The sequence below is a fragment of the Vanessa cardui genome, chromosome 17, assembly GCF_905220365.1.
Source record: "Vanessa cardui chromosome 17, ilVanCard2.1, whole genome shotgun sequence".
NCBI classification, from domain to species: Eukaryota; Metazoa; Arthropoda; class Insecta; order Lepidoptera; family Nymphalidae; genus Vanessa; species Vanessa cardui.
In genome coordinates this window covers 7473524-7498170 of record NC_061139.1, presented here as the reverse complement: position 1 = coordinate 7498170, position 24647 = coordinate 7473524, and the positions used below count along the sequence as shown (strand labels likewise).

The 24647-nt window shown below is 30.2% G+C and overlaps 1 protein-coding gene across 6 annotated transcripts in view; it reads left to right on the top strand.

Moving 5' to 3' along the window:
- The window catches only part of LOC124536810 (cGMP-dependent protein kinase, isozyme 2 forms cD4/T1/T3A/T3B), a 149572-nt gene that overhangs the window by 104008 nt on the left and 20917 nt on the right, over positions 1-24647 (top strand). For 5 of the 6 annotated variants that reach the window (XM_047113418.1, XM_047113419.1, XM_047113420.1 and 2 more), the window contains exon 4: positions 18284-18503. In XM_047113418.1, coding sequence (XP_046969374.1) covers positions 18284-18503 — 220 coding nt within the window. Of the gene's footprint in view, positions 1-9312; positions 9453-14214; positions 15986-18283; positions 18504-24647 lie in introns of those variants that run through there. The other variant, XM_047113416.1, reaches the window with a different exon arrangement.

Sequence of the window (24647 nt, the reverse complement as noted above, 5' to 3'; positions counted from 1 at the left end):
CAAAAAAATGTTATGGTCTGATATTAGTTAATTATATAGTTCCGTCCCTATAATTATACAAGTGGCAATGAAATATTTTTATTATTATTAGTATATATAACGAAATACAAATGTATATTAAGTATATACCTACATGATACTTTATATGCGTAGGTATGTAGCGCATTGTATTATATACTTTCCCCAATGTGAAAGCGGAAAAACAGCAAACGACACCGGCTTTTCTTGTGAGATGTTGGCGCTAGGCCAGTATTTCTTTTAGTAGAAATCTTACATTTTTCATTAGACGGTTTTTCAAAGATTAAATTAATAATTTCTCTTCATCTTTAAGACGCCTGTTATTTATATATACATTCTTAAAACAACAATATACATGCGATCATATACCATTTATACACTTATTAGTTAAATTCTTATAATTTTTTAACAAGTAAGAATTACTATTACCCATAAAACAAAATAATAGAGATAATTGTTTCATAAGTATCGAAAAAAAATCCTAACGTACATTTTATGCATACACAAATATATTATACTTTAAAAAACTCACACAGATAAATACAGTTTCACGTTTCTTGTAATTACAGATACTTAAATAAATTAACAAAAGATAATAATATCCTTTTAAAAAATATTACGTATAAACGAAAATAACAGTTCAAACCGATTTTAATCACGTTTCCATTACATTTATTTAACGCGATTATTTTATCCTTACGTTTCTAACGCATAGGTAAGTAATCGTTTTCTGATTCATTATCAGTTTTAAATAATTTATTGCTGAAGTAATCATCAGATATTACGATGTTTTTTGTAAACACTTTTCACGATTTCAATTGAAATAATTTGTGCAATGAATAGTAAATGATACTGATTTTTGTATTCACGTCTCTTGCATTAGTGAAACTCGATTACCAATAAATGCATCGACCTTGCCAAATGACCTGGACCGTTCCTCAAAAATTTGTTATCTTGTATACGTAATATCATTAACTGTAACAAGGCCGACTAACAGACATGAATCGTAATTAATGTTAAATATATATCTAAATAATCTTTCTTCACTTCACTTCTAGAATACATATTTATTTCATACATTCATTTCTTATTGATAATCTCTGGAACCTATGATCTGATACCTATATACGGAAGTAATGAAAAAAAAAAACACTGGTTGATAGCTAACGTGATTTATATGTGTTATACGGTACCGTATTACACCTGAACGGTATCAGTTGCATGCAAAGTTGGGGATGGATCCCTAATGATAAATGAGTGAGATGAGAGATGATAGTAAAATTAAATTTAACGTGTAGCTTACTTTACAATTTTCATCTTTAACATGTACATATAATTATCGAGTTCAGTTAGATATGATTCGTTATCAAAATAGTTTCATACATACCTTTTTTTGATTCTAACATTATTCACCAAATAATAAAAAAAAAAAAATCAATAGTAGAATGAATACTCTTAAGTCAATTGAATGATAGAGTATGGGAAAGATTCGAATACTTCAAAAATATCTAAGTTACAAGAATATTTCAAAAAAGACTTAGGTACATAAGTCCAAATATTAAACCTGATGTAATTGTTATTGTTACCACCAATTATTAAGAATTCTTCAAAATAGTGGATAATATAACATACATCTATTAGGCTGGAATACATATGTAAATACCTATAATTTGAAATAGGTATCACTAAAGCTAGTTTCTATAAACCAATGTTATCTGTGTCAGTGTATCTCTGTGTTTGACAAGTAATTTATTTTTTATTAATGGTTGTACCAGCAGGGTACAGATTATTTCGCCAATGTCACGTAGGACGGATAAGACACGAAGAAATTAATCGATACTGCCCAGGTTAAGAAATCAATTGAATTTTGACAATAAACTTAATAAAAAGACCACTGACTTTAATTAGCTAGCTAGTTTCAAGGTCAGAGTGATATAATACCTTTTGAACCAAATAGTTTTTACTATAATATTCATTAAAAAATTGATAACAATAATAATATAATGTTAATAGTTTGCATACCAATGTACGTTGCTAAGACATAATAGAAGTAGTTGCTTTGTCATAACTGAATCTAAAGGAACATAAGCATAAATAATTAATTATAAATTAATTATATGAATGATGAAACTCGATTAATAGCAACAGAACAATCACAAATAACGTTTATCACACTTAAATATTTACTATGTATTTTAAATGTTAAAATGGTTTTCTTTTCCTTTTTTTAAGGAAAAAGTCGTGAAGCCCCTTTATAAATTACTGATTTTCTTGTAAATAGTCTTAAATACTCTGTTGAGTGTGGAGACGATAATAGTTCAGCCTTAGTTTAAGGTTTCATGAGTGAACCTGCAAATGATTCATCTTAAAAACTATTGCATTATTATAACTTTTTCCGGTCCAGTCACTTACAAAGAAATAAATATTGTCAAAAATATTGTCAAAACATAGAGAAATTTAAATTGTCATAAATGACAAATTTAACCTGTCATGAAACCTAATGTCAACTTCAATATTCAATTAAAACTTTTAATAATTGAAATTGCATTAAGATTAAAATCAATGTCTGATTTAAAAACAAATGTTAACCGTAACAAATAAATATGTCATCAACTATTATAAACGTAGCGCTATTTATTTGTATACAAAATTTGTTTGTATAATTAAATGTTTATAATCATTAACATATAATAAATATTATGTTGACGGAAGAGAAAGTGAATGTATAATACGTGGTGCAATTATAGGACCATATGTAGTGCGCATGCGTCTAATAAAAGTGACGACAGAGGGCGGTGACCGTGTTAATTGTAGTCCAGTTTAAATGCATCAAAGTTTAAACCGTTGCTTCACGAGTTCCCTTATGCCATTAACACAATCATGCATTCATAAAGTACACTAAATTGTTTCTGATTACAATTACTTATATTTGATTTTTTTTTTAACATGCTAACATTTGTTCAAACTTTGGCTGAATAGTTAAATACCTTTGTCTATAATATGAAAACTAAAAAAAATAACGATCTGTTTTTGAAATACCGAACAATATTCTTTGTCATTACTACTTCTGTAGCTATGTCGAAAAAAAAAAATAGTTTGCCGCTATTATAATAGCAATATAATTTATCCGGTTGTGTCGGTATTATTGTGAACATAACGACAAATTGTGTAAAGCGATTCGTGTTAAGTATGCAGGTCGTATACAAAATGTAAATCTATATACGGACATTATAATCATATTATAAATAGAAAATTAAAAAGTTAAATTGGCGTTCGATTTTTGATTTATCAATAGTAATTCACTAAAACATAAATATAGTTTTAAATTCGTCAATGAATTATTTATATGAATTAAATCGAACTTTAATTTTATAACCTTAAAATATTTTATTTATGACAACAAAAATACTACTATTATATTATTAGAAGACCATTTGACTAGAAGTAAAACACACTTTAGCGGGAAAACAAAGATCGTGAGTTATTTTGGAAATTTATGGATTGGAATTTCTATTTTACAACTCTTGTTAGATAGTTAGTAGTAGTAGTAGTTTTTGTTATATATCTATATATATTATGTACCCACTAGATAAAATCAAGATGTGAGAACATTGAGATACACAAAATAGTTTTGATATTTGAGCTATTATTATAAAAACGACTCGCCCTCTTCGCATTGGTGGTATTAATAAAGAAAATAAGAAGTGCGCTAAGCCATAAAACAATTAGTAGTGATTATAATTTATGTTTTTGGTTTAAATTTGGTTGTTAAACTTGTCAATATCAAAATTTTATTGTCAAAGCTTTCTTGACCGACGGTGTAGCAGTGAGCGATTTTTTCGTTGCACATTTAAATTTTAAACGATAGTGTCTTCTGAAGGATTCATTTGAATGTAATAATGTATGTATGTCAGCTAACCTTAATATGTAATAAATGCCAAGGTAACTGGCATTTTTATATAAATAAGAAATTGTAACGATTCCGAGAAAATAGCTTCGCAAACAAACTAGCATTTTTTAATTAATTGTAATAGACACTAAACATATAATATTAACTTAAAAACGCAGTCTCATGCTATCGTGGGCATTTTTATAGGATGTAATTATATGTCTATTAGTTATGACTGAAAATGAAAGAAAATCTTTCTAAGCATACATGGATAAAAAAAAAATTGCATTATGTTTATTTTAAAATCATCTTGAATTCCATACAATTTAGCGACACCTATTCGTTGCACACTTTCCTAGTTCAAATTCATAGTAAACCAGTAAACCATGCTGATGTAAAAGTAGAGTTTAACAAAACACTCGTTTCATTATCACCTTTAAATCTGTACACATACGGTTGACAATCGTATACACGTGAGAATCTTATCACTTGATAATTTTCGATTTAGTTCCACTCACTTATAAATGACCACATTAGTCAATAATACGGCCTTAATGTTTATGGTTTACTGTGAGAACATCTATGTAAGCTTATTATGAAACTTAATTCAACATTTAATGTTAAATGTGGCCATGTTACAATTGTAACCAAAAAAATGGGTCGTAGCCATTTCACGAGTATTTGACGCAATCATTGCGATCATCCAACTCACGTACTCGTTGCAAAATATATTAAATTGTTTTTATTTACAATTAATCGACAAGATTTACCTGTTGCGGGTAGATGGTACTATGCCAAAAGCCTTCACACAATTGCCAACATATATTAAAGTTTCAACTTAAATGGATCAGCAATGCGTGAACGCAAAAAATACAAGCACGATTTCTTATGAAAGATAGCTAAATAGAACAATATATCTTGTATTTACTTGGTGGTAGGGCTTTGTGCAAGCCCGTCTGTGTAGGTGTCACGCACTCATCAGTTATTTTACCGCCAAATAACAGTACTCAATATAGCTGTGTTCCGATTTGAAGGATGAGTGAGCCAGTGTAACTACAGGTTCAAGGGACATACATCTGAGTTCCCAAGGTGGGTGGTACATTGACGATGTAAGGAATAGTTAATATTTCTTACAGCGTCATTGTCTATGGTTGATAGTGACCTCTTACCATCAGGTGGCCCATATGCTCGTCCGCAAATCTATACAATAAAAAAATGTTAATTCTTACAAAATTTAAATCACCATAATTGATACCAATAACAAAGTTTCCATTTTTTTTTTTTTAATAACTTTTAGTATTGTCACGGGTCTCACACTATTCAGCCACTGTCATGTGCGTTAATTTATTTTACTTATATTATTCGTGTAATCCGTATTTAAAAGACAAAACGCACCGATCAATTTATAGATAAGATTTGTTTAATAATAAAGAAACTTGTTAAATATTTATTGATAAGTCTATCAAAATTAAACGGTAGCAAATATCATGCATAACGAATAATTCTTAACTTTTCTATCTCGCATGGTTAATCGTGATCTTTAGTTACGTTCCAATTCCGTAAAAAGTGGAGTGTTAGCCGAACAATTTAAAACGGTATATCATTATAAAGATAAATCTCGTAAATAGCTTTAGTCTTAAGTTGGTCGTGCAATGTTGTCTTCGATACATTAAACCGATTAATCACCCATGAAATTTGATTGTGAGAATAATTAGACATTGTCAGATTAAAGTTATCGATAGAAATTAATGAAATTTAATTTCACTTATTAAACCGGATTAAATCGAGATGAAAGTATGATAAATTTGTTAAAATATTCTTTGAAAATTCTACAGTAAAAGTGGTTGCGGTTTTGTTATATTTCAACATAATTTCTAATATGGGAATGCACAATGGTTTCCAGCAGCAAATTAGGAGCTGGTACATCTAAAGCACCAATGTGGAATCGGAGATGCATCGGTAAGGACAAAACCGAAAATGATAAAACAAACTAAAACCTAGTTAAAATTATTGGCCATTTTTGTACTTATGTCGAGACAAATACCTAAGTAAAAAAAATCTCGACATTCGCAGCCTGATATGGAGACAAGTGTAGTAATTTATTTTTAAACATAAACAGTGTAAGGATTTCATTATAAAATTCAGTCAGTTTCTAACAAATATTTCAAAATGACCAATATTATATTCCATCGTTTGCATACAACCAAAGACATTAAATACTATTTCGATCTTAAATCTCTTTCTCATACAAATAAATGAACATAAATGTTGGAATCGTGGTGGATACGATAACTCAATTCAACTATTAGAAAGCAAAGTACTTATATATCTTCTATTACAAGAGAAGAATGGAAGTATTTGTTGGAGATAATCAAATGATTGCTGTCAATTGTCATATAAACCCCTATACCGTATTGTAATTTTACTGTTCAGTGACAAACGAATGAGGGTAATTCTCAAGATGATTCAAAGCCATGTACATGAAGATTTCTAGGCGCGTTAAACGATACGCCCTGAAATGTTTTAATTTGTGTAACACTAACTGTTTCTGACCTCAAACTTGTATCGCTTCTACCTGTCTGTTTATGTTTTTTTTTTTTTTAATTAAATACCGTGTTAAGCAACCTCTTTGCTTATATTCAGTACTATTTTCCGATAAGTATTTTATATTATTTTACAAATATGAATCTTTACCTAAATGTTAAAAATTCTGTATCCTTTGCAAAGGACCTATCCCAACGTAAAAAGAAGGCTATGGATGATGATCCTACTGATTTTAGATAATGTTGGGTGCACGGTAAAATTCAAACGAGTTTATATTTAGTCATTTTTTTTTTAATTTAATTTTAGTAAATAAACTAATATATCTATCTATTGCAGTATTGTCATATAAATATTTATGGGAACAATGTTAATTCCGACTGCCTTAAACGTTTGAGCTTTACTATAGAGTATAACTTAATGACTATATAATAATGAATACATTTAGTTGTTTTACGTATTTCGGAAAATAAACACGATTTCTTCCTGGAACTTGCTCCTTTGTTGATTAGGTAAGCTCAAAAACGATTATGGTTTTAAACTAATATTTTAACCTATACAAAAAGGTGTTTTTTTTTTGTTCTTGTTACACTTTTACGTCTTAAGATATTTTTATTTATTATCGCCTGTTCATCAGCATTACGGGATTCACGGGAATATTAGCGCGGACGGTAGTAGCCTACCTGTAGTAATCCGTTTATTCCTTAAGCAGTGTAATACATATTTAAGTAATATTATTAAATGCGAAAATGTTTGCTCAGATGTTTCTCCTCATTTATGTTTTAACATCTGGACGTTGTTACATCTGGTATATGACATAGGGATATTTACATTTTTGATTCTTTGTCAAATCTTAAATTTTTTACTCTTGGAGAAGCGTAGCGTGCAAAGTAAATATAAATAACTTTGAAATGTCAAATAACTTAATTCGTTAAATAAAAATTTAACGATACTGTTTTAAAAATAGCATTTGAATAAAACATTTTTAAATTCAAATATTAAAATGAACCGTGATTTGTGAAAGTGAAGCCACAAGATCTCAGCCTTGACCGCGGTTTGATTTACGTCACGAGTAAAATGCGAATGAAACTACATCATCGTTTTTACTTTTACTTTAAAATCTTTATGTATTTTACTTTTTACTCAAAATTTTAAGTGCACAAGTATTAAATTATTTTTAATTAATTGCTTCATACGCTTTCTAAACCATCTTTTTTTGCCCCTGTAGTGTGTTCTTATCTTCTTAAAGAATAAGGCTGTCAAATCAATTTAATATATTTTAAACCTGACAGGTAATTTTTTTTTGTTATATTATTCATTTAATGTAAGCGTAATGTATTGTTCAATACATTGTATTAGGCTACGCAAAATGAATATTACCATGAAAGGTAAAATGTAATAATATGGTTTTTTAATTGGGTCGTTTATTGTTGGATTTTTCTTATTCATAAATTAATATAGATAATATAATTAAAAATAAGTCTAATTATAAAGTAATATGAGTAATCAGATCAATATTTCGACTAAACATTACAATAAAGTCGTTTCAGATTACTTAATTATTATTCAATGAAGACAATATAAACAATTCAATTAGCATCAACGATATATAGATTATTTTATTTTTCACCTTAAAAAACTGCCAAAATACCATTTCGATATTTCTTATCTTAGCATTGATCTTGTTCCAACAGATAAGGATAATTTTCCACGACTAGTGACTTAATTTCCGCAAAAGTAAAGAGTAAAATATATCTTAATTTAATATATATTTTCATTCAATCTGAAAAGGCCGAGCGTCTTATCACTACTTTAATTTAATTGCTTAATAAATTGATTTCTCACATTGGAATAAAAATGTTACAACGAATGTACATTGTGAGCAGTGAATATAATTCTTCGTGGATCACACCATTTACCCTGCTCCTACATTTTCATCACGTTTCAGTCTGCTACTAATGGTAATAGCCATTTTGATAATAACTCCTATTGTTGTCGCTGACGCTACTATGACAGAGATACCTATAGAAAAAATTAAGTCATAACCTCCCCAATACATAATTTTTGGAGTTTTACTCCAAAAATTCTGAATCTTTCGATCGGCGATATTCGATAGATTGATGAATAAACCTCAATGCTCGATTTTCTGTTCCACGTGTAATCACTTTGCCAACGTCACTACGACCTATGTCATATCAATGAAACTTAAAGGTTAAAAAACACTAAACCTATGGCATATCTATTCAACCGACTATTTTTCCTCCACACTTTCCCTTTCGTTTTCTAATATTTTCGATATTATTATCCGGATTATGGGTACTTACGTAACGTGACTCTGACACAGTTATCTGTGTTAATTTACATTTAATCGTGTAAACGGCTTGTAAATTTAAAATTTCACTTTCTCTGTAACTTATACGAATATCTTGGTTTTAGAATTGTAACTTTATAGTGACATATTATTTTATTCGGACTATTTTATACATAACCTTCAATTTCAGCAAACTGAAAAGCAAATGCTGATGAAACTACCTTTATAAGTCTTCTAAATCGTGGTTCAACATTGTATACATGAATTTTAAATATTCAAAACTTTTTTCTTTGTTACTTTTGAAAAGGCGATTACATTTAAATTTATGATAATCGTGTATCGAGTCATTAAAATAACTTTAACTTTCGTAAAAGAATTTTGCTTTTGTTTTCATATAAAATATTTTAACCTTTTGCAGAGCCACCTTGTCTATTACATTGTTTTTTTTTACGAAGTAAGAGCTTTTAAAGTCAGGTATAAATGTTTTGTCTCCCTCTGTATGTGCAAGTTCTCGCTCGCACACGTCAACAGTGCGTGCGCAGGAGTTGATCAAGTTCGGACTTCGGAGTTCTGAGCAGTCAGCAGTGCAGTAAGCGGGGCGACGCTATCGCGATTGGTCGTCGCGTGCCCATGTCTGGCGTTCCGAATTTGAAATAATCGCGACGAACCTCAGTTTGAAGAATGATGATTTGTGTAATGCTAAGTTTTTGTTTTATGTTCGTAATGTTGTGATAAATTGCAAAGTTGTGGAGCTTCAAGGCTCAGTGCCGTGTCAAGGTGTTTTTTTCGCGCAACTTGCAGCTGTCACAACAAAGATTTCAAAGGATATTAAGTGTATCGTAATGAAAAGTTCGGATAGCGTACGTCCGCTTTATGCCACAACGATTTTGTTACCTTTTGTTGCAACATCAAGATTTAATTTACTACTTTTAAAAGTGTTATCACGAATGGAATTTATGACTCTTATAATTATGCTAGTTATTTCTATCTAACGATGTTATAAAGTAAATCTCAGCATTTGATATTTGTTCTTGAGTCATGTTTGCGTGCATTATCCGAATGTGTCGTGAAAGTATTTTGGAGCGTTGTCTTCACGGTAAAGATTTTAGCATACTAATGTTCAAGAAAGGAGCTTTCTACGTCTTGCCTTCCAACCTTTCAATGTTTTGATACATTTAAAAATGCTACGACGTTTATTTCCAATTAATTGACCAAATGTGTCATCATTAAATATAAATCCTAAATATAGTTTCTTAATTGGTAGACAGTCGTAAACGATGTTTGGCATGGTTAATAAAGAAAACTGGTTTTGTTTAATTTACGATTTGCCACGCTCCGTGCACATATTATAGACCAATAGTTTTGATATTAAGATATCGAAAATGCCGTACGCATATTCGTATATGCCAAGCGTAACATATGCAGATGCAGTCTCTTCAATCAATTCACTTAGGGATTAGAAAGTTATGACTTTATCAATGTGACTGACATTACGATCGTGATATACTGGTTTAATAATGTGGTATATACACTCGTCACACGTCTATAACGACGATTTTATCATTTAATTATAGTATCTGCTATAATAAACAGTCACGAAACCATAGAAAGTTGCTATTATTTGTGTAATTTAAAAATATATATTTAGTGATAATTTGAACCATAAAGATTTCTCTCAAAACTGAAATGCTTAAAGATTATTTGTATTGAGCTAGTTGAATAGCTCTTTTATAAATGGGAATATCGCTCTTTTATTTGGTTGGATAATAACCCCATTCATAGAGTCCCTCGGGTACAGCTTAGCTGCTAGTATTGTCTAATATTTTGTATAAAACTTTATTTGTTTTCACTAAATGAGCTATTTATGAATCTTTAGAATATTTTATGAATCCTACTTCCATATTTTAATATAGATTAACACGTATTAATTGAATATACGTGATGTTATTCACTTTGATTGTTTCAAAACTAATATCAATATCATCGGTTAACATTTTAGTGCCTTTGATACTGATCTTGTATAGTTTAACAGTAATTGTATCATTGTTAACTAAAGTGGTTTCCTACTGAAGTAGATAATTATCATTATCAAATATTCTGAACGAGCAATCTTCTGTTTAATTGAGCAATTAAATTTATGATGACCAATTTAACACTTCCGAAGACAGGAATAGCTCTTGGACATTTCTTTTGTGTTTTAAATATTATGAGTATTTCAGCCATGTTATGTATCTCAGAAAATAATATTATCTACCATATTCAATATATTGGATTATACCTATTTAGTTTTGTTTCGTTCTTATATGAAGTTCTGTATTATTAAATTAAGTTCATTTTAATTACTTAATCACGATATAAGTGTTGAATTGTATGCAAATTCATTTTGAATATCTCGAAGAACTCACATCTATTTCTCATTGTTCATACAAATGCCAGACATCAAGTTCTTGATGCTCATATACGATTATGAGTACTTCTTGATTTATTCCTTTGTAAATCAATACGTTTTTAAAGAATTAACATATTTATATTTGGTACATTATTCTTTTGTTTTATGTATATGGGTCTCTAGTGTGGGTAATTCTGTAAATATATAGGTTTCAGGAATTACTAATCAGAAAAACGGTGTGTTTTGGTAAACATTTCGTTCATGATAGTCATAGGTACTAAGCATTTAACAGTGTTGCATTTCTTTGCCTTGGAAAGTATTTAAAGCAACAGTTTTAGCTTTAGCATCTGGAGAATTGTCTCTCTGAGGTCGTGTCAGTTAGTCAGCTCCTTGGATTATTATATCTAATCTAATAAAAATGTTAAAGGACATTTTTATACTGTATTGCAATTGTCATATTGAAATTTCTTTAAGGCCTACCTTGCGACAACAAACTAATTCATTTTTATTCTGTTTTTACTTTCTTAATCTGAGTTAAGTTTATTACTTATTAGCTCAGTATAAAACATTACTGTATTTTAATAAGTAGTTAGGAGGCCCGTTGCTTGTTAGATCTTATCTTATTTTCTATTATACATTTTACTTGTTAATGAGACTATGATAACTAGGTATAGATTTCTCAAGTTCCTAGATTCTCACGTATCGATGGCCAGTCCATTGGATATGTGGATCGTTGAACTGGTTTCAACTCTATTGGTCTAGAAATCGTTTTCTAGTAATTCGATCATGCGTTTAGTAATTAACTTTAATTTGCAAAGTATGTATGTATCTGCAATTTAAGAACGATGCAACAATTAACAAACTGAAGATTTATTTAAATTGGTAGCTTATCTCGTGCCTTGAACAATTGAATTTGTGTTAGGAAGTTAATGATTTTAAGTAATCGTTCTAATTTTAAATATTTCAAATTAAATCGTAGCATTGTTTTTGTTTTGTGTATGGAATATTAAATTATAAAAAATACACGTATCGTTCCAGATTCAAATTATAATTTCTTGTTATGAAACAGATTATACATACATTTATTAATGATTGTGACGCAATCATTATAAAATTGTTTGTTCTCGTCGCCAAATATAGAAACCTGTTTTGTAAGCAAAATTTTGTATTTCGAATATAACTTTTTTTTAAATGACATGTCCAGATTATTTTATTAATTCAAATGGAACGATTTTTTTATCGATTTGATTTAATTTGAGGGTAATTCTAAATAATGCAAGTAGTCTTAATCGTATGAATACTCGTCTTAATCGTATGTCATACCTTACAGTTTACTTACCGTACTTGTTACGTTTTAGTTCAAGCTCGTTTACGAATGTCAGGAACGTATTACCGAATACGATTATTCGGCAATATAATATACGACATTTGTTTACGTTGTACCAATAAGTAATTAACAATAGTTTATTTCAATTATTTAAATATACTGGCGATACAACAGTTGATCGGACTATCCAACGATTAGTTTTTGTTTTAGGACAGCGTCATAATCTATATTTACGATTATTGTGGACGATACAAATTTTTATTTGGTATTAATTTTATATTTAGTTTTTTAGTCTAGTTACAACAACACAAACACAACAACGAGAAATGCTGATTACAAATTTGTGTATTAGGTTAGGTTAGTATATAAATAAAAATAGACGTCAAAATATGAAAGCTCATTTCTTGGTCGATCTTTAATACGTTTTTTGTCGTGATTTATAAACTTTTTCGATTTCGGCTTCATAATATTCCATGTTTTTAATCGTGGTTGGACTTTAAAGTAACATATGTAAATGAGTTATAGTATCTGCAATCGTTACCCAAGAATATTTAAGATACAATTCAGCATTTCATTCGTCTATACATCGTCAGTGTTTTGTTAAAGACACACGCCCCACAAATACGCAGACATCAGACATTACTCATGACCTATTCCTATATTTTAAGATTAAGATATTGTACGCTAGTAAACGATACATTTAGAGTTACGAATACCTAACCGTTTAAGTCGTAAATAAAAATTCTTTGGCAAATATGGCTTAATAAAGTAACTCAATAAAGACTTTACACTGATCACACTATTTAGTATTCGTTAATCTTCATGCAAGATAAATGATAATTTAATGTTATTAACTCATTTGTTTAAATAATCTGAATATTGTAACAACTTAGTTGATAGCCGTTTTTGTTTGGTATGACCTATTTACTAGCAGATAGTTCATTTTAATCCATGCTGGATAAATAATAATCTAATTATTGTTAACTTATATGTGTTAGTTTGAAAAGAGTAACTCCTAAGTTTATAGGCGTTTTTATTAAGTATGACCTATATTTTGAATTGCTAACAGATTTACACTTAACCCAATGATGTAACATGACGATTCAAAAGTGCTTTGATTAGAATACTTGAATCTTTTAAATTAAAAAGTTTTATTAATTATATTAATATTATAACGTCTCGTAGCGTCTGCACTGCCGCCAATGAGTTGCACTAAATCGCAGTGAAAGCGCAGTAATAACAATGATAAAAACCAGCTACTGTGCGCGGAATACATTCGACCATTATCTAATTATTGCGTAACGATACAGTTTACATTGATGGACTCTTGAGGCCCAGTTGTTTCCTCATGGAATGATGGCTTGTGCAATTCTTGTTTACGTTCCGTGACGCGTCCATTCTTACTTCTTACAAAGAGTATTTCTTTTAAATATTTTCACTAGTGAACTATAAATTATCCAATCAAACGATTTGATTTGATCTGATTGAATTATTTTGGATGCATCAAAAACGATATGATTATGAAAGTATTTTTGAATTTAGAATAATAATACTAGTTTTGCCTTTGAATATGATCTAACACGTTTTATAATAATAACACAGAACTTGTCACATCCACAGACTATGACTCACACGATCTCCTCATGAGTCACGTAAAATGAAATAGTATGTTTAAATAAATGTGATACAAACCAAAAATCTGTTGTGGCATAAAGGGTATTGTTATATAATGTTCTCAGGTTCGGTGACAAAAAATAATGTTTCAATAGTGTAAATATGAAATTAAGTGCTACAATGGAATCAATGCTGCTCATAACAGGACTATATTCAAGGAACGGTTCACAAAGCAAAAATACACTTCAGGCTGTTAAGAAATTGAAAACATTATGAAAATCAAACATTATCCAGGGAAAGCGGTCATGGAGGATCCTTGGCTTTCTATCAACGATAGAACTATGGACCTTGTTTACGCCGCTAATTGGGTCGGGGCAAACAATCTCCAGAATTATAAAGAGGATGACAATCAATCCAGGTCTAGCTTTAATTCAATATCTAGAAGTAAATCTTGTCGAGATGTGGGGCGAACTGTCGAAAAGGAAGAAAATGACGACACCTATACACAGACGCGTCAACGGTATAACTACAACAACAACGTTTCTAACGAAAATATATCACAGCTAGCAAAATATCAACAGGATATCGAAGAAAAGGCAAGGGCCAATAATAATTTCCTTTCGCCAAATAAATTAAAACATAGCTACAGTTTTAAAGATATGCCAAATGGTTATAAACCATCGACATTGAGAAGAGTGAAGCGAAGAAATTTCACCGATTGGGATATTGAGGCTTTTGCCTCTAGTGATCGACAAGCCCCAGTTCCCCCACAGAGGAAAGATTCTCTTAAATATGCACATCGTCAAAGAAAAGTTGACTCTAAAAAGAGCTATTATCCTCTCCCTGACCCAGGACCAGTACCGCCTGATCCATCGTCCGAGTCATATTACGAATACTATTCAAGAGTCAGTCAACAAAATAATGACACTGATAGCGATAAAATTAAACAGATGCAAAAAGAACCAAGAAAAGAACGAAATGTTCTTAATGGCGATATAAAATCCAATGGAACGGTTCGTGGATATGGCAACGATACTATGTATCAATTAATCAATTCAATGGCAACCTTAGATTTAACGCCGATTAAATCTAGATCAGGAAATAAAAACCTCGACATGGATAGTGAGCCGGAAGATTTGGGTTTATACATGCATCCTATTAACGAATCGTTATCTACATGCGAACCACTTCCTAAGCGCACAACACAACCCGGCAAAGAACGGAACGGACGTGCAGACAATATCAAACCTAGTTTTCGCTCTAAATCTTTAAGAGTAAAAAGCGAAGGTAGGGCACCCTTACGATCTTATCTCGATACACACGAAGAAGAAAGTAAAGTCTACAATGGAGTTACCGTCACACAACCAAAACGAAATCTTTCTCCGAGCGAACAGCTGACACTTATGCAGTACGGAATGTTTCGAGGAAGTCAACAGCCACCGGTCGTGACTGGCAATGGACACCATTCTGTTGATTTAGGAAAGGAAAGTGATACTATTAGGACTACAAACGGTGCTAGACAAATTAAACCGGATAAATACGGAAAGTTATATAATACGGTGAGAGTGAAAAGTGAAGACCGGTATGATAGGTATAACGACATTTTATCTTTTAATTCGCCTAGAGATCGTATTAGTGAAGAACGTGTAACTAGTAAAAATGGTGCGTTTCCGCGAAGTGCTAAAAGTTCATCAAGTGGTTCTGACTCCGATTTCTCGATTCCTCGACCAAAACTAATAGTGCCTGTTCATACTTATGGAACTCGAAAGAGAAGGACAGGAAATCTCTGTCAAAGAGATAGTACAGCAACAGAAACATCTCTCGACGCGGGTATTTTACTCGATGTCACGCGCTTGGAAGACAAATCGTTTGATAAAAATGAAAATGAGGATTCAGGTAAAAATTACATATTATGAATAAAGTACGTTCGTTTTTATATTCCTTATCTTTATCATAAGATTATTCATAGTCAACTGTGTTGACATTATGATTGATGTACTTCAGCCTAAACTATATTTGAAGACTTAAATAAGATCGCTTTTTTATTATTTTTACAAAAATTTTACATTATTAACTTGCAAACATCTTTCTAATTTTGTATCGGTATGCGAAATTACTTAGTGAAACCATTTTTTAAACAGTTTTGCTAACAAAGTTTCCATTTCACAGACTCGTGTTATGAAAGTTTTAAATGTTATTTTTTAACTAACACGTAATAAGTTTTTATAGGTGCCACTTCATTTGACGACTCATAATTCGTCGTCGGATCATTTATGACGTCTGAAACCAGATGCTTTAATACATTCGCTACTTGAAGATTGCTAAACAAATCTAGCCAGGCATATTAATTAAAACTCGCTTCTAAATTGACCTACTTGGAAATTTAATGGAGCATGTGCATAGGAGGAATATGATTTTAAAGATAACGATAATAATGTACTCAATAATTACACCGATATTGACCTAAATGGCCAACTTGCATATTTTATTACAACTTACTAAATTATATTTCATACTTAAATCATTTATGTGACTTAGATATAATATTTTAATTTGTATTAAAGCTTTCCATTTCGAGGTTCTGGATCCAATCCCTGGGTTTCTATAATAAAATCATAATGGATTTTTCAAGAGATGTTTAGTAGCCGATGTTCAGAAATAAGAAATTTTAACACATGGGTGTTAAACCTACCTCTGAAAGCATACCAAGGCGTTAGTTCGGAGTTAATTCCTCCTATATCTTATTATAGATTAATCCTATCGCATTATAGGCATATTGGTTATAATAGTGCAAATGCTTGATCACTTAGATATCATTTTTGTTTAGATATTCTCCGTCGAGATGTCAGAAATCGATCACAAGAACATGATATTTTCTAAATAGAAATATCACCATTGGCATCCGTATCGAATTCTAAGTTTATTGTTAAGGCAGTCTTGACAAAGACTAACGATAAGACGCAAGGCGTTTAAACTTTTAACCCGTAATATTATACAAGTCACCTTGAAACACTTTCATTTGCAAAGCCAATATATTTGCCTGTTCATTTAACGATCGCTAGGCGATATTATGTACGTAACATACGATATACATACATATGTATATGTTTATATTGTATCCGTGCTTATAAAACGAAAAATAAAATTACTAAATTATTTAAAACAATTTGGAAAAATTCTCAGGGAAATTTTTATCTGGTTTAAAACTTTGTCTAATAAATACAACAATAACAGACGAAAAATGTTTTAGATACAACTTAATGTTAATTCTATATTCAACCAAGACACAATAGCGCCTTTAGCTTATAAATATAATAATCAGAATATACGATAGATTGATAAACTTGAAATGAAGGCCAGGCTGTGTTACATTATACGGTACGTTACAATACTTAAACATTTAAACGTACATATATGTTCTAATGAAGTGTTTCCAACAAATTATATAAAACAAAGAACGATATCAAACGCTTCTTTGTGTTTTCGCACGCCTGTCACCTTGACTTAATTATGTTACTTAGATTTCAATTTCTGTTTCATTGTTTAGTGCTTCATATAAATTAAATGCCATACAATGCCATAGGAACGCCACATAATTGACAAACGACATTTATGAAATATTTTACGATGGTATGTTTTGAAGTAATATCTAATGTAAAGCTTTTTTTTGTATTTTGTTTAATTAAATAATGTTAACGACCTTCACACCTAAATGGGTATTCACAAACATAAACAATTATTGCACCTATAAAATAATTATGTTAAAAAAAAATGTTTACTAATTTTTTTTCGACCTCGTAAAATTTTAAAAATTATTTTTATTTAAATTAAATATAATTATATTATAGACTTTACTTAACTCGTCTAACAAGTTTACCACATACGAAACTTTTTGCAATATCCCGCCAAGATTTCTAACGAGACTGGTTATGAGTCACCCGTGAGAAACGATTAGAATCTGAATTAACATCAGCCTTGGACATTTATGATTGTGTGTCAATAAACACAGTTCCGTTATTATGATTTCGGGTTATGTCATGTCAATTTATTTAAATGTAAACAAGTTTGATCTAGTTTTTATCAAAATTTTGATTGTCTCAATAAATGAAATTTCATTTTGAATGTTATGTAATTTTTGAATTAGGAAATTAATGTTACATATGTAACACTAATATTTATGTTGTTTGTTATCAGAGGGCAGAGTGGAAGTATCTCGCGAGAACAAATACCTCAGCACGATGGCACCGGGGAAGGTTTTCGGCGAACTGGCAATCTTATACAATTGCAAGAGAACCGCCACAATCAAAGCCGCCACCGACTGCCGGCTTTGGGCTATCGAGCGGCAATGTTTCCAGACCATCATGATGAGGACTGGCCTTATCAGACAGGCTGAATATACAGACTTCCTTAAGAGGTAAGATCTTTGCACTTACAAGTTAGTACTAGCCTCTGTGTAGTCACAGAGGCCGCTACAAAGGACTTACTATTTGTTATGTAATATTATTATAGGAAAGCTTTATAAATATTTAGTTGCGTATTATATTTTAAAAAACAAGTTTTTTTTAACCATAGTATAAAAAACATGCAATATGTCTAGTCTACATTAGGAATATGATATTATTTTACGTTATTTTTCAATCGTCATAATCAATACTATCAACGGAAATATTGAAATTATTTTATGTAGGTATCAATTTGTTTTGTAATAATATTACAACGATATGTAATATTATATGATCTTACTTATTATTTGAGTTTCTTTAAAAATGAGTTTATAATAATATAAAGTAATAAGAAAACGAAGGTACCTATATACAATGTACATATGGTATGTACAAGTTATTCCTGACATTTATATCTTTAGAATTTAGCACTCAGCTTCATATCCCGTTTGTATTCTGGTTCATTGAATTATTATTTTCGTAACAACTATTCTGGGATACTTTTTTATTATGACACAAGTTGTTTACGTCTGTGGGGGTCATCAACTTTACCAGTGAACCGACCACGTGAATTGGTACACTTTTTGTTTACGATAGTTTTTCGTCTGTTTATAAGTTGTAGTCGTTTAATCTTTTGTTTATTTTCGACGTAAATATTTATTACTGGTGTTTATATTGTGTTATCAATGCTTGGTTTTGGTGAAAGATTTTTTACTTTGTTTTTCTAACAATTTCAATTTTAGAACATGGTCTTTGGTCAAGAGTTATATCTCAATTTTCCCCTCGTATTTCTTTAGCGTCAATACTGTTGGTGTAACTTTTGCAAATCTTTTTTGATAGATTCGTTTTTTAAATGTAATAAATCATGCTCTCAGGCTCAAACCACATAGGGTTTATCTGTCTGAAGGTCATATCATTCTTTATGCCCATTGGCTTTACGTTTGTCTTTTTATTTTTACATGTTGCCTGTAATATTTATTTCAATAGTAAACATATGGTGTTTTTATTGTAGTAATTCATAAGTGGGTAGGAAGGCTTAATGACGTATCTGTTGAGGTTTCGCGGACGTATTACACGTACCTATTAATTAAATGTTTTATATTTTTATACGCCAGAGTTAGTAAGATAAACGCTTTCATTATCAATGTTCTAGGTCAAGATTTAAATTTTAATATGTAACTACGTATTTTAAATACTGTTATCTTATCCTCTGAATTTCATAAACGTTTTCAATTACATAAGAATGGCTATCTTTCATTCATTTAAATTTTCTTATCGATATGTTGAAGTCGTTAAGACTAAAATGCACTACTGAGAACCTTTAGTTGGAAGGTTATTGACCCGAGACACTTATGCAAATTCAATGGGCGTACAAAGTCCTATTCTTCTGCTTTCGTACATCGAGACTTGAATTTGTCGTCGACACCTTTTATTAAAGAAAATATAATACTATTATTTTAAATAGTTATTGCGCTAAGATTCACAATTCTAAAATGAAAATAATATATTTTGAAGTGTAGATGATGAATCAAACATTTTGCCGTATAACAATCTTATAACATAAGATGTTTTTGTTATTTTCTCTTTTCAAATTACATCACCAAGTATATTGTATTACTATGATGTCATATCACAAATGCATACAATTAAACAAAATATTCAATGTATGACCAAAAATTGAGTCAGAGAGACTGGCAGTTACATCACTTTATAAAAAAACTTTGTTTTATAAATAAATTATAATATTATCAAAGGCTTACAACGCTCTTATCATTTCTATCACGCTTCTTGAATTTATGTAAAGATGTAACCGTTTCGACACGCTGCTTTCCATACATCACATAAAGAAGGTCTTTCTCTGACAGTGACTTATAACAATCACAGCATCGACCATCTGCATTCATGACATAGCTATCAACTGTTTCGTGTACAAAGTTCTTTTTTTAAATTGTAAAACAAAGCAATGAAGTAAGTCGCGACTGTTGCCCAAGAGCTATGTGCGATACTTTGCGAAATAGTTGTCACGTTGCGCCGCCATGACATTTGAATTTTCATTCCTTTCACTGCCCACGATACTGTATCATTCTAGGAAGACTGGACGAATGCGTCATGATCATACAATGTTTCCGTTCGAGTACGGGTATCATTTATTAGAGAATTTGATATTTCTTTGTCGGTATTGTACTTTTGTTTCAACTGTCTGCGTTTTTATTATTGTCTACCATGACCTCTTGTAATATTTGGCTTACTGATAAGGCCAGATTCAAAATCTTTTAAGCTAAAACTTCGAGTCAGGCCCGGAATAAAGTTAAAGTCAAAGATTTCTTTTTTCTATAGACAATTATATACATAAAGAAGTTTGAAAGTTATTCTGCTATTCTGTTGTTGGACCAATCAATGTCCTGAGCCTGTATTTCTTCGATTAAAATATAATTTACGTTTCAATTAATATCATAACCATATTAAAACCAGGTATGTACCAGGACAATAAAAATCCAAGTAGTCAGACATTCATATTTTACATGAAAATGTTTGAAAGTTATCATTAGCTATTCTGTCGTAGTACCAATGTTCTGCGACTGAATTTCTTCGATCACTATAATTTACATATTAATAATAATATTCAAATATTTATTTTAATCTTATATTTTAGTTAAAAATTTAAATAAGCTTTTTTATACATTATATGTTCTTTTGCATTGATATCATAACCATATTCAAACCAGGCATGTACCAGGAGAACAAAAACTTCAAGTAGTAAGAAAATTACATTTTGCATTAATATGTCGGTCAATTGTTAATCACATCGTTGAGCAATATCTGCAAGAAATTGCGGAAACTATTCTTGTTTGTATAGTCAATAGGATGTAGTTATGTACGTACATATTATATGATCAAAATGTGATTTTAACAAGATAAATTGTTTACATAATTTTTGCAAGCACTATAATTTCTGTAACATAATATGCTACCGACATTTTATATCAAATTAATCTATTAGTTATGGTACCTACCCATAGTTATTCGAGTGATCTATCATAAAAATCAGAACAGTAGTATCTGAAATGATTACACGCACAATCATACAGGCGGAACCAATAACCTTCCATTTTTAAAGTTATATTTAGTCCTTATTCAGAAAACAATTCCGAAAATCCGTATTGATATATTTAAAATTAAGAGATGCGTTCATAATAGACACTAATTTACTGATAACAATTCATGTACTACGCAAAATGTATACTATATAACATTATACGTGTAATTTAAATTGTCGTTTTTTTGTTTAATGTGCGCAGTAAAAACGATTCTTTTTATTTTAACAATCAAACAAAGTTCTTTTATACGTTACATAATTTGAACGAGACTTATCTTATTTCTATAGAAACGTTTGCGTTTGTCTTAACGTGTCGCGTTCGTGATAATAACAATAACTGATAAATAATTAAACGTATTGTTTCGAGAGTTACAACGTAGATTGTTATTTAATTAAACTAATTAATTAAATTGAAGGAAAATTGTTTATACATGTGAACTGCTTCTGAAGATTAGGAAATAAACAATATTATATTATTTGAAATGTTGCGCGTTAGACAATGATATTCTAATAAACAGATATGTTATATCCATTCTAAACACAGAAAAAAGTGTGCCGCGCCGGGGAACGTTTATTTTAGTTTATTTTCACATTTCGTTAAAAGTAAAAAGGATAGCTTGATAAAAACAATAAGTAAAAGGGATAACTAGATGTTTTAATTACGCAAATCGTATTACTACGTAATTATGATGTATTATTATAACGTATTACTGGCATAATTACGATGAAAACGACTAAACGCAAACGTCACAATTAGGACGTTTTCTAGTCTTCACTTTTTGCGCGTTAATGACATATCTGTTTACTAGAACATCATTGGCGTTAGACGAATACTAACAAACATAATAATTTATGAGTAACGTAATCTAATATTAATTGAAAAACCAAGATAATTATTGCTTTGATACACTGAACTAAAGTTACCATTTATCTTGCCAAATTATCTACATCAATAAATATTACATATATATAAAAGATAGATTACTAAATATCTCCGTTGTTCTCAGCTTCCCCTTGCTCCCCACTTACAAGTTCGATTTTCGAAAGTTAAATATGTGTAATCTTAAGAAGGATGTATGTGAGCATTCAACTGTGTTTGCTAGTAAGTGTTGTAGATATCTATACGTATGAATTATTAGTGTAGCTTTTTTTTCGCTTCGTATATCTTAAGAGCAAACGATTTTGGCTCAGAATTATTTATAATATTAAAATTATTATACGCAGACCTAATCCAAGTCTTAACCAAAACTCATACAGATTATTTTTATTAAGGCGTCAGTGATCGGACTATCCTTTTCTCTCGCCTTCGGAATAAGAAGGACAAATCGATTTCATGTTTAGTAATCAATATAAAATGGTCATAGTTAAAACGGTTAAAGCAATGTGGGCCGTTAACTGACTTAACGAGCCTACCGAACTGTGTTACACATTAAAACAATTGTCACGATTTCGAACTAACAACCTCTTATTTCGTCGGTTCGGAATATTGAATAACAAATGTTTTGACGATCATGATTAAAAAAAAAAGCATTCAAATTTAGAACAACGGCAATTTTATACGTTTCGTATTGTTTTTTTTTTTAATCGATAGATCAATAGCATTAGTTTTATGTTAAGCAATTTTGCATATGAAGCAAAAAATAATATAGGTACAGCACTATAGTACATTAAAAAATTTTGGCAATGTATGTTGCAGCAGACGTATTCAATTGCCTAAGAATTGCTTCTTGCAATGCTCGTTATTCTCATCGACTTCGACACGTTTTTGCAATATTATTGCTTTTAAAAATGGTGAACATTTTTTTATTACAGTCTTTAAATTTTATACTAATAACAATTTTTCCGCTTGTTTTTTGTCTGTGAAATCTTTAAAGGGAGTACGGGAGTATTCCGAAGAATAATTTGGTCATAAAATAAAATTTAACTTAAAAAAATCCACCATTTATTATTTTCAAATATGTACAGGTCATAATTACTAATAATGATTTTCACGATTGTTCCAAAATAAAATATTTTTTTAGTACACCTTGTTTTAATACAAATGTAAGGCGGGTAATGTCTCGAGTCATAGCTATGTCTGTCTGTAATAATTAAAACAATAATATGTAAATTTAGTTAGTTTAGTATAAATGTCATAAGCGGAAATGATTAACCAATAACATGTATGTGTCTACAAGAGCCATATTAAATTGTTTATATATTATGTAAAATAATTTTGCCTTTGCCATTATGCAGCCTTGATAATTATTGCGTTATTATAACGTAAGAGATAGTGGACTACAATAAAAACAATAATATTAACGTAAGGTCATTTCCGAGTTAAACGTTTTATATAATATGTTTGTTAAATATTCGAATTAATTAAATTTATATAATTATTTTAAATATTAATTCACACGTATTTTATCTTATAATATATTATTGCATATATAGTATTGTTTAAAATGTTAAAATCAAACAAGTCAGAATGAATAACTTCCTTTTTCTTGAAATCGGTAAAAATGTTTAATAATCGATTTTTTATCGGATAATTCTTTTTTGGAGGTAACCTAACGTACGAGTGTAGGCCATCTTGTTTTTTTGGTAAATACGTATCACGTATCTTACGAAAAAACTTAGTAACTTTTTGGAGGAAGTTATGCTTTCTATCCTCCGGTCATTCTATGGTCAGACATTTCTTAACCCTAGGTCTAGGGGGTTCATCAAACCAAGGCTGCATGTTGCGTGTCGGCATGCCGATATAGTCAAGTCTTAGCCCAGCGGTAAGACGCAACAGAAAGTATCTGAAAAAATTTTTTTTGGAGTTCGACAGAACACTGCTTGCACCCGCGCGCTTATTATCCTTAAGACTGGTTCTGACTTTGGATCTAATATTTCTTTGGTCAGTACTTCTGTTTAAACATTAGCACAAGACAAAGCATATTAAACATAACATATATTGTCTTGTAAAATATGATAATAGGCATTAAAGTAACACGCGTTTGTTGTTTATGTAAATTATTTGAACATAATTATGGTT